This window comes from Salvia miltiorrhiza, chromosome 5 (assembly GCF_028751815.1).
Source record: "Salvia miltiorrhiza cultivar Shanhuang (shh) chromosome 5, IMPLAD_Smil_shh, whole genome shotgun sequence".
In the NCBI taxonomy this organism is placed as follows: domain Eukaryota; kingdom Viridiplantae; phylum Streptophyta; class Magnoliopsida; order Lamiales; family Lamiaceae; genus Salvia; species Salvia miltiorrhiza.
The window spans coordinates 11197298-11209800 of record NC_080391.1 but is presented as its reverse complement, the minus strand read 5'-3'; the positions used below and the strand labels follow the sequence as shown (position 1 = coordinate 11209800).

Sequence of the window (12503 nt, the reverse complement as noted above, 5' to 3'; positions counted from 1 at the left end):
TAGAAGAGCTCAAACTTGAATGGTCATTTTGATTAAGCCGGAGTCAATTGACATTCTTGAAATAAAATTTACTAAATCTAAATAAATTTATATATATCAAGTTTGACATACAATCCATGCAAATAAGATACTGATATAATTTATTATGGAGCAGAAAAATAAAACATATTTAAAGTTCTATTTTTAATATATATATATATATATATATATATATATATATATATCAACCTAATATTAAATCACAGTCCAAATAACTCGTAAATGAATAGTCCGACAATTCAATATGATTGACCCGAAAATAGCCAGAGCATTTTACGGTTGGCCCGAAAATAATGTGTTCTTTTAATTATATAAATTTATTTCTCGTTAGTTAGTGCATATATATCCCTCTAACAATTTCATATTATTAGTTATTATGTAAGTCGATATTAAAATATTTTTTCTGTCCCACTTATTATGATATTGGTGAAACAAAAAAGCATCACTAACAATAATCGGAAAATATAAGTGAAAGTTAGACCTGAATTCCCTCAAAATCGCCGGAGAATAGAGAGTTAAGTCAAAGAATTTGCGGAACACTCCATTTCTTTTGTGGTTATTTCATTCTGGTCATTTACAAGGTATTTATAGATAGGGATTATAGCCAAAAAATACACGAACTTTGATAAAAGTTGCAATTTTTACCTGAACTTTCAAATTGGCCAAAATATACCTGAACTTATATTTTTTGTTGTAAATTTCACCTCGACGGAGTTCAATCATTGCAAGTTCAGGTGAAATTTACAACAAAAAATATAAGTTCAGGTATATTTTGGCTAATTTGAAAGTTCAGGTGAAAATTGCAGCTTTTATCAAAGTTCGTGTATTTTTTTGCTATAATCTCTTATAGATATTATGAGATCAGGGGCAATTTTGACATTTTGAACCCTCACATACTCTACATGTACAAAAGCAAATAGCTATCATTATCTAAAGTTCATCTTTTGCTAACTAATTCACAGCTTTTCAGTTGGCAGGTACAGATCTCGCATGCGTAGGTAAGTATGCTAGGATCATCGAGTGGAATTTGGCTTCCTTGGCTTAGTCAAGTAATTGGAGTAGGATCTTCCTTTTGTCTGTGCTGAGGAGTCTTCTTGAGCTGTGCAGGAAGGTCACTCTAGACTGCGCAGGTAAACTCCTTACTAGGTAGTTGAAGGTTCCCGATCCTAGTTGATACGCCTGCGCAGGTAGACATTAATCCGATAATGATAATAATAATAAATAAATATAGATAAAATGATGTCCAACGCTGATGAGTATTTGGCTCCTCATCAAACATAATAGAAATGAGCACAAAGATTAAGAATAAGGTGTTAAAAGTGTAAAGTAGGTAGAGATCACTTATTTGATGTCTTTAGAGTGGGTAGAGACCACATACTATTTTTAGAAAATGTCACTATCAATGAGACAAACTAAAAAGAAAAATGTGTCATTATAAATGGGACGAAATGAATATTGCTTATTTATGTGTGCATTTGTTTGTTACATATATAGAATTGTCAAAAGAAATATACTCCATTCGTCCCATAAGAATGTATCATTTGGGGGACGGCACGAGTTTTAAGAAATATTTGGTAGATAATGTATTGAGCGGATAAATTATTCCACTATGTATAAATTAATGGTTGTGGTTGAATTAAGTGTAAAATCATATTGAAATAAATGGTTGTGGTTAGTAAGAGAAAGTAAGGTCATGTCCCAAAATAGATGTGATACGCTCTTATTGGTCAGACGAAAATGAAAAAAAATGAAACATTCTTATGGGACATAGAGAGTATATTAATTACTTTTTGTATAAATTTTCGAGTTTGACATGCTTTATGAGTTAGGTCAAAACTCAAAAGTTTAGGATTAAGGTCAAAATTTATAACCTAAGCATATTTCAATTTAAATAACTCGCAATCAATATAGCCTGCAATTCGATAAGACTGGCCCAAAATTCGAAGAATATCTTATTTTCTTTTTTTGTCTGTCCCATTAATTATGACTCATTTCGAAAAAGAAAATTACTTTTTTTTTACATAAAATTGTGGGCTTCATAAACTTTTATTATTTATATTATTTAATTAATCTTCTTCTTAGTAATCGTGGCAAAAGATATGGAATTATATGTGGGAGTATTCGGGTTAAAAAATTGAACTATAATTTTGAAACATTTCGAGAAAAGAAAAGTACTCCCTCCGTCCACGAAATGAGTACCCATTTGTGGACGGCACGGGTTTTAAAAAATATATGGAGTGTAGTGTGAATAGTTTAAGGGTCCCACTTTTTGAGTGTATTAATTAAAGAGATGTGTGAGGTACATTTGTAAAAAAAAATGGGTACTCATTTCGTGGACGGAGGGAATAGTGAATAGTAGTATTATCATTAACGCTCGCCCCCAAAAATTTCCAAAGTTGCAGTGCCGGAATTTAGAAACTAATTCGGCGTTATTTTTTAATCAATATTTTTCCTTAAAACAAAAAATGAAATAAAAATAGTAATCAATATTTCTTTTATTGTCCGCTAGTTTTTTATAATTGCATGTAGTATTCTCTTTTTTATAATTGCATGTAGTATGCTCTCTTTTTTCTTTTTTTTTTCTTTTTCTTTCAAGTGGTTTGGTGGATTTTTTATGGCACAAATTCATAGGTTTATGTGGTCCACCACCAAATTGCAGTATATTATTAATAGTTGGTCAAGCATACATCATATGTGTGCACATCTTTGTAAATATTCGTATATTTAGTACTCCATTATTGTTCAGTGTGGTGTTATTTTATTTGGTAGCAAACACAGTATTGTGAGTCGAAAAGAGCGACTTTGATTTTGTTATGGTAATAACTAGTATTATAATTCGAAATAAAAAAATGCTGGTTGTTGGACCACGTGCCGAGTTTGGTCAGTTTACCTAACATAAAGCCCTTTATACTTTATAGCAGGTAGATACGGTGCGTTGCAATCGCGCTCGTGCAACATCACCTCCTAGCTAACCTTTTCCCTCTGTGGTAAAAATAAACAAATGATCAGAAATTCGGACAATTTGTGATGTATTTTTTTTTAGACAAGACAATTTGTAATGTTAATTTAATAACTTTTAATTCGTTAGAATTATGTAGTTAATTTGTTAAACATCAAAATCAAGCACATGCTCGGTATCCTTATCAAATTTTTCCTCGTCCTTGTTTATGTTCAAGGATACAGGCCCCTTTTCTTATGAACTACTAAAATTATAGGAAATTGACCAAGAAAAGTAAAATTTCAAACCGTAGTTTGAAACGAAGTAAACCCATAAAAAATGTAAGATCTTTCAAAAAAAGAAAGAAAGAGAGTAAACTCGAAAACACTATAGAATATATATTTTTATAAAAGTTGAATTTTTATATATAACTTAAAAAGTGGAATTTTTACCCATTAACATTTTATTTTATACTTCCATCATCCACAAAAATTATATGAATTTCAATAAATGATTGAGAGATGTGTATAAAGTAGAGAAAATGGCCAAAGCTGAATGGTGAAAGAGACCATCAAAACCGATGTATTAAATGATTGATTTTTATAAATATTAAATGTGAATGGAGTTTAAAATATAAGAGATTGTTTTAAAAAAAATGAAAAACTATAACTTTTATGAACGAATGCATATAGTAATAAGATTACAATTTTTGTAGAGGAAAGAAGTGCATTAATTAGTCAACCTTATATTATTATTATTATTATTATAAGCATCCACTTACTTAGGATTATTGTATTTCTCAAAAGTTAAAGCAACACTTCAAACTAATTTTATGAAATCTATTTAGAATGAAAATATATATTTTAAGATAGTGTTGATTTTTAACATACTCATTGTTAGAGTAAAAATAGGAATACTTTATTATATTATCATTATGTAGACAAGTGATAATATTTGCAAATGTTCTTCTCATAGTTAATACAATATCTTCATATGTACTAACGGGCGACAAATATAGTTAAAAGCTGCCGACTTGCGAATTTTTAGCAGCAAATATGATGTTTTCTTTATGCAATTTTTATGGATTTACGTGACCGTGAATTTAGAGATTTATTTGGATCACAATTATAGACAGACTCTGCTTTCATTGATCGAGTTATATTCGAGCTATAACTCTTATTAGATTCGTCTATCTACAAGAGAATATTGGAGACATGAAGGCTATATAAGGAGGCAATATTTTATTCAAGATGACTGGTGAAATTTGTGCCTAATTGCTCTTGCCATCTAGTCAAGAATTATTGTTCCTGCTAGGTGGCCCTCGGACTTGTTACAGTCTGTAGTACAGTTACTGATACTGTACTGTACCTTTATTTGTTCTATCAGAAGAGTGTTTGTGAGAAATACACTTGAGCGTACATTGTAAAAGAGTTATAAACTCTTCTTTATTTGGTTATTGTTTAATGGATTAGGTGCGCCTAGGAAGTTAGTCGTTGTTTTTTAGCTTATTATGTAAGTCCTTGTTGATGAGTCCGGATTTGGTGGGTGGTTTCAGAGAGATTTACCTGTTGTGTGTTGAATGTGAGTTGAGGGCAATTAGCAAAGAAAATAAGAACTGTTGTATTGAGAATCACGTAAGTTACATTATGGTACAATGGTTCTATTTATAGAGATAAACAGGGGCAAAATGGTAAAATTAGGGTCGCAACCCTGCCATACATTAAGTGAGAAAAGACCATAAGCATGCCTAAAGACAGCCCTGCTCCCTGCCCTTTATTCCTCGTATTGGACGTTGTTCCTCAACTCAGTCGATGTCAGCCCTGCCATTTTGGTTTCAGCCCTTCCCTGTCTGCAACGCTACTCTCATGTTGTCGTAGAATCAGCACGGTCACGTTCCTGTCAGCTTTATCGTGCGGTCTTCTTACGGAGTCCCTAGTTGACTTGATCTCGCTATTTCAAGGTCAGTGCTGAATCCCCTGTGCTGGGCTGATGCATATTTTACTCCTCATCACTTGTATATCTTAATTTTCACTGGGCGAGGCCCTCCAAATATAGGTTGTTTAATCGAATTAAATTATCATTCTTTGTGTATTATTTTTTTCTTGTTGCATGATACATTCTGTGATACTGTATCATCTTTCGTATTCATATTCATCTTTCGTATTCATATTGATTGTTATAGTACATCAATCTCATCACATATTCCATGGATTAGACTATTAGTCATTCTTTCACTCATAATTATATATAATTAATGAAATGTTTAGATATAGTCACGGCGTTGATTACCTTAATTGTTAATTTACTTATGGTAAAGTCAACTTGCGAATGTGTTAGTGGAAAAAAATAATGTGCATTCAAATTAGATATTAGATATATATGTTACGAAACAGTATTGGTTCATGTTAGCTCATATGTTGGCTAAGATTTTTTTATTTTTTTTATTTTTTTTGGAACTAAGGAATGAAAATCGATGAGATTTGAATCATAAAATTCACTATTAACACAAAAAAAAAAATGGTTATCGTCGTATGACTAGGTAGGTATATCTCAATCCCTTTATTCTTCAACTCTAAATACTAATAATTATGCTACGTATACCCTACTTTAATATTTCATAAACTAGTAACGCATGCACATATACGACATTAAATATCCGAAGTTTCGCAGCATTTGTAAATTGTAATTGATTGGTTAAGGTTTTTTCGAATAGTTAATTTAGCTAAACATAGCCAGTCAGGTGCAGATGTCCGCACCAAATAGGGATTTTAACCAAAATACTAATTGACCCTTTTGATCTTTAATGTGCAGATCTCCGCACCAAATATTTTGTCATCAACAAGTGTGTTATTATTGTAGCTATTTTTTTAGAATAATTATTGTAGCTATTTATAAAACATGTATAAAATCAAAATTAGATCACAATCAGTACATTCTTTAGCAATTAAACCAGAAGAATAGATAATTTACACAAACTAATTGGAATACTCAATTCATTTTGCTTATTTCTCTAGCAGTCTTATTTTACTACAGATGACGGTGAATATAAGAAATAATGTCTATTATTTTTTTCACCCATTGTCGTTTCAAGTCATATCATCACCCATTATACATTTTTACTTTCTAAATTGATATTTCAAATATCCTCAATTGGTTCCTTAAAAATAGTAATTTTTATTACTCCATCCGTCCCACTTATCTTGACACACTTACTTTTTTAGTTTATCTCATTTACAATGACATTTTTCAAAAATAGTATGTGGTCTCTACCTTCTTTATACACATCATACAAGTGGTTTCCAGCCACTTTACACTGTTAACTCCTTATTCTTAATTTTTGTATCTAAAATAAAAGTGTCAAGATAAGCGGGATGGAGTGAATATCATTTTGGTATGTTTACAAAAATATTCAATTTTAACATCGCCACATAACATATTACTCTTGATGTATCAATTTATTTACCACATGGTGACCCATTTTTCCACTTAAAATATAATTAATTATCATTATTAACATTTCTCTTTTGGTGGATTTTTCTCCACTCACAATACATTCAATTACTTTTATTAAAACTCTTGTCGATCATTTCTAGGACTATTTTTTTCAATTATGCTATTTGGACAAAATATGTTAGGACAAAGCATGATTAAATACTTTATAAAATAAATTTATTTATAAATTTTGGTTCAAAATAAAAAATAATTTAGCTAGTTTTATTGTTTTCTCCATATTGTAATTTTTTTGTAATTTTTTAATAACTTTTTAAATTTTTATTATTTTTAAAATATAAAAGCTACAAAAATAATAACAAAAAATTACAATATGGAGAAAACAATAAAACTAACTAAATCATTTTTAACAGTTAATCAAAAAATTTAAATAAATTAATTTTTAAAAGTTTTTACTAACATTTTTTTGTTCGAACAAATTTTGTCCAAATAGCACATAAATTTGACAAATTATAAAAAAATTATAATTTTATTCTGTTAGAATTAGCCGTTAAATAATCGATTAATTGCTTTATTGTTTAGATTAACGATTTTTGATTTTTAATTTTAGTTTTAATTTTTAACAGTTAGTCGAATCGATTAAAAAGAATTTATATTAAAAATACTGATTAAGCATGGTCAGCCCTAGGTTTAGTAAGAAATGCTTAATGGGACCAAAAGAGCGAAAAAGCGAAGGGAAAAGATCCAGTGGGGCCGAAAAGGGCGAGATGGCCCTGACGTGGCAACCAAGAACAGCAGCGGGGCCCGCGCAAAACGACAACTCCACCAACGTAAGAAACAGAGATCGCGATGTACAGTTGGTGGTGCGTCGTCGTTTGGTGAATTTCCAAACTTAAAAATCGAAGCCCCAATTTCGTTGCTACTTATATTTGGTCTTGCATATGCAGTCAATCACACGAGCTACACCTTCTTAATAAACTCCGCCTCCTCCATTTCTTTAAGCATTTAAATTGTCTTCGAAAGTTGGCCAGCTCTTGTCCTCAAAAGCCAAGGCCTCTTCTCCTTCCTCTAGGGTTCTGCTATTCATTTCTCTTCCCCACACCCCCGCTCTCTATCTATATTTATATATAGAAGAATATAGAATATACGATCATTTGATTGCGTTAGGTTTCCGCAGTGAAGAGTTGGTTGGTGGCGAAATGGCGTTCTTTTCTTCGCTCCTTAGATCTGCGCCGTCACCTGTTCTAGACGCTGACGCTTTCCGTCCCTCCGACCGCTCCAAGGTTCGGTGTTTTCTTCTTTTGTTTTAATTTTTCCTTCTTTTTTTAGCTTTAAGGATCGAGCTCAGATCAGTTGTTTTGCATTTCATTCTTTCTTTTTTGTAATTGTTTTGGATCTCAAGATGCATTTTCGCACTTTAATTGTATCGAAGTGATTGATACATTATGTTTTCGTTGACAAATCGGTTCTGGCTGTGCAACTTCGATAATTTTCTGGATTTTCCGTTTCTGACTTCGTACTTGTGTTTTGACCAGTAATTTTTGTCCGATTTCGGAGTTGCTTGTGTTTTGCTAGTCTTGAGTAAGTGTGAAAATGTAAAGATTATGGAGATTGGATTTGCAATTTGTAGCGCTGATTGGAACATATAGAAGTCAAGTTGTGAAGATATATTTGGTTGAAGAAATACATTAACATATTGGTTTTTAGTTTTCTCTTGGCTAATTGTTTCATCCCTTTAAATTTCTCTTCATGTTTACGCAGCCTAAAATCTATAACTGCTCTGTATATTATTTTGATCTCTGATTCTCTCATGCATATTATAGTTTGTAGCTTCCTAAGGTGGATTTCGGTTATTTCCTGCAAAGTATTTCTTTTGATGCATAGCGGAAAGTTCTTTTTTACAATCTCTAATGTCTAATTGCATGATCATTCTCAGGCACCCTTCGGCCTTATTGCTAATGCTGTCAAGTTTCAGTCAAGTATATTCGGGGCTAATTTGCCAGTGGAGTTTTCCCCACTACAGTTCAGTGAATATTTTCATTATTAGCTGATTGTTGTTATCATTATTTGGTTTATATCTCAAATGAAACTGAATTTGGAACTTGTAGGAAGACTAGTGCCCGCTCTGTTCATCCTGTTAGAGCAACAGCGACAGAAGTACCTCCTACCATCCATAGTAAGGCCTATACAATTTCTTATTTTCTTGTTCTAGATTTCAGTCCATGTTTGCTTTATCTGTTTGATGAACTGCTTCCGATGATTTACTGATCAGAATCACGAAGCAGTGGGAAGACCAAGGTTGGCATCAATGGTACGTTTAGCCGTAATGTGGCTCTGCTTCTATTCAATTTTATATATAATTGCTTTTTCTTAGTGGTGCTTTCAATTTTGTAAGCTTTGTTTCATCATGTCATCCTACTTGTTAGCCATCTACAAGAAGTTTATTATGCCACTGGCTATTTTCAATTCTTTCTGTTTACATGTGAGTCTGTGACTGAGCTGGTTGGTATAATGCAGGTTTTGGACGTATTGGCAGAATAGTTTTACGGATAGCATCTTTCAGGGATGATATTGATGTGGTAGCTGTTAATGATCCTTTCATTGATGTGAAATACATGGTCAGTTTCCTCATTCAGCTTCATTTGCATTCTTTACATTGTTGGTGATTGTTGGAGTAGCTAAACCCAAGAAAATAGTGTTGATGCTTACATGATCCATAGACACTTGCTTTAGGACCTTAGGTGCAGCTTGAATTATAATCTAACATTTCTGTAAGCAGGGTCGATCCCATGTTGTGGTTTGAACTTTGAAGTTTCAGTTGACCAACTTAAATTTATGAAGAATAAGTACTTTTTCCCTCTGAAGAAGAAATGCAATTTAAGCAGTGTAGATCATTAAGATTCTGCATTCAAATGCCTGACCTGTTTTCAATGTCTAGTGGACCTAGTGGTTGATTTGGAAAGACTCGCTTGCATTTTACTTCCTCTGAAGAAGAAAGATGATTTAAACAGTGTGGACTCTTAAGCAATTCTGATTCCACATTCAAATTTCTGAGCTATTCTCAGTGATTGCTCTATTAATATTCTATATTGGAATTGATATGCTCATTGTGGTTTGATTGTTGAATATTCTTTTTGACCTGACAAACTGGTAGGTAGAATAGATGCTTGTAACATAATTTTAGGCAGTGGCCAATTTTTGTATGATTTTTAGATGGTAACATATGTAATAGAATAGGTAACAAGTATTGGAATTGCCATACCTTTGGACATATATGTTTCTAGTAGATTACTTCTGGAGTGTGATCTTGGCAATGTGTTACAGGCATACATGTTCAAATATGACTCGACTCATGGACCTTTCAAGGGAACCATCCAAGTTATTGATGAATCCACTTTGGAAATCAATGGAAAGCAAATCAAAGTAACCAACAAAAGGTATTACCATGTATTTGTAATTAGTGACACCTTGAACCAGCACACTAAGTTGTACTAACTTTCAATACTCCCACTAAAGGGACCCAGCTGAGATTCCCTGGGGTGATTATGGGTCTGAGTATGTTATTGAGTCTTCTGGGGTCTTTACAACTGTTGAAAAGGCTTCAGCACACAAGAAGGTTAGTACCAGTCACATTCTAAATACGGCTTGTTTCATACAATGCACTTCTAAGTTCTAATTAAAGGTTGTTGTGTAGGGTGGTGCTAAGAAGGTTGTGATCTCAGCTCCATCAGCCGATGCTCCTATGTTTGTAGTTGGTGTAAATGAAAGCAGTTACAAACCAAGCATGGATGTTGTTTCCAATGCTAGCTGTACCACCAATTGCCTTGCTCCTCTTGCCAAGGTTCTTGAGAAATCCGAGTTCTCTTTCTATTGTAGATTCTCCTTGGGCTGAAAAGTTAATTTCGATCTGGCAACTTGTTTTAGTTTGTCTGAGTTTTCAAGAGCAGCTTCTTTTCAAGCCCATGGCATTCAAGTCATTTCATCTGCTTCTATTCTCTTACAATTTGCTAATTTTTCAGGTAGTGCACGAAGAGTTTGGTATTGTAGAGGGTCTGATGACGACTGTCCATGCAACTACAGGTACGTGTTATGCCAGCAGTTGCTTCCCTGCAGATTTTGAAATTTTACTTTTGCTCATAATTGTCCTTATCATAGCGCTGCGTAATCTTTGTCCTCTTTGTTGATGTCCAGCCACACAGAAGACTGTTGACGGTCCTTCAATGAAGGACTGGAGGGGTGGTCGAGGAGCAGGGCAGAACATCATCCCTAGTTCGACTGGTGCTGCTAAGGTATTGGCCACTTGTCAGTTTCGATGCACTTAATCCAGCAGTTCTTCCATTTGCTTCTAATCAAAAATCAAATTTCAGGCTGTTGGAAAAGTTCTTCCAGAGCTTAATGGTAAGCTTACTGGAATGGCCTTCCGTGTGCCCACGCCTAATGTCTCTGTTGTAGACTTGACTTGTCGGCTTGACAAAAGTGCTTCTTATGAAGATGTTAAAGCAGCAATAAGGTACGAGAACCTCATCTCTGCTTTCAGATTTATCTGGCTTTCTTTCCTTTTCCATTAAGCGTATTTGTGGTACTTACGGAATTTATGTCTTAATATTCAGATATGCTGCAGACGGCCCACTGAAAGGCATTCTAGGATACACTGATGAAGATGTTGTTTCCAATGATTTTGTCGGTGACTCGAGGTATCTTTTTCCCCTCTTCCCTCCATCTTTCTAGATTCTTGACTACGCCTGTACTGGAACAGCACTTAATTGTAAACTTTAATTGTAGGTCAAGCATATTTGATGCCAATGCTGGAATGGGTCTTAGCAAATCATTCATGAAACTAGTCTCCTGGTATGACAATGAGTGGGGTTACAGGTATGCTCTCTCTCTTCCTCCCTCCCTCACACACACACACACACACACACACACGTGCACACGAGCCTGTGCATAATATGACGTTTTTCTGTTGCAGTAACCGAGTATTGGACCTGATTGAGCATATGGCCTTGGTGGCAGCAACCAAGTAAGAAGCAGCAGCTTGAGAGTTTCTTTTTCTTTTTTGGCTGGGAAAATGAGTTTTATACAAGGGGGTAGAAGCGATGTTAGGTATTGCATCGCGCTTGGAATTGATATTGGCTTATTAAACCAATGATGGAGTGATTATAGCCGCTTTGAAATAATGTACTAGTAATGTATGTGAACTCATGTAGAAGCACATTTATTGTTTTTTGATGTTATGTTGCGGACGCAACGTCCAAATTGGCGTTTTCAGCCATAAACATTGTTATGATTATTCACAAATACTGTCCAACCGGTTGCACCGTGCAACTGGTTTTTAGAATGACACTACTTTATTCGGGAAATGACATTTGAACATTTTCGAATGACATTACTTCAACATACAAATGACACTTGAAAATCTATAAATGTCATTTGTATGTTGAACATTCAGAAACTAGTTGCACGGTGCAACCGATTGCACGGGAGAGTGCCTCATGATTATTTATGTTCTCTCTCGCGTAACGCCTCCACTTTTTCTTTACGCTTACAACGAGTTTATGATCATCTGGCTGAGTTTATTGCAAAATGACAAATAAGTGTGATTTAAAGTCGTGTTCGGAATTAAATATGTTAATAACGTGTGAGAAAAGTTAAATTATGTGATTACGTAAATCGTATGATTTTGGAATAAACTAGTATACGCCCATTTTTGCGATGCAAAATATGTTTTAAAATAAAATATAATAATTCACATCAATTACTCAATAAAATCTTGAATTTAAAAATAAATTTTTTCAATTTATACGAAGTGTAATGATAATTAAAATTATTAAATAAATTTAAAAATGATTCGATAACGAAATTTTGCATTATGCATATCATTATATAGTACTTCATAGTAAATATTTTTCATAACATAAATAAAAAATTGTGAATTTTTAATGAAGAAACAGAAAATAAAATATTTAAAAATTTTCATTACTTATTCATTGTAAATTCATTTTTGATGATTTTTATCCTATAACATATCAAATTAAAGCTTTTGTCATGATCTTTAATTTGATACACACACACACAC

At 33.2% G+C, this 12503-nt stretch overlaps 1 protein-coding gene across 2 annotated transcripts; it reads left to right on the top strand.

Annotated features, from left to right (window-relative positions):
* The first annotated feature begins 7287 nt into the window (after positions 1 to 7287).
* Positions 7288 to 11725, top strand: LOC130985997 (glyceraldehyde-3-phosphate dehydrogenase GAPCP2, chloroplastic-like). 2 transcript variants are annotated; one of them, XM_057909250.1, is made up of 14 exons: positions 7288 to 7710; positions 8364 to 8449; positions 8536 to 8603; positions 8700 to 8738; positions 8945 to 9045; positions 9752 to 9864; positions 9944 to 10043; positions 10122 to 10268; positions 10447 to 10507; positions 10619 to 10716; positions 10795 to 10937; positions 11038 to 11121; positions 11210 to 11299; positions 11397 to 11725. In XM_057909250.1, the coding sequence occupies exons 1-14, from the start codon at positions 7627 to 7629 to the stop codon at positions 11449 to 11451; spliced, it is 1269 nt and encodes a 422-aa protein (XP_057765233.1). In that variant the 5' UTR covers positions 7288 to 7626; the 3' UTR covers positions 11452 to 11725. The 2 variants fall into 2 exon arrangements, with proteins under 2 accessions (XP_057765233.1, XP_057765232.1); XM_057909249.1 differs by having other exon boundaries at positions 7291 to 7710; positions 11210 to 11725.
* Positions 11726 to 12503: the final 778 nt, after the last annotated feature.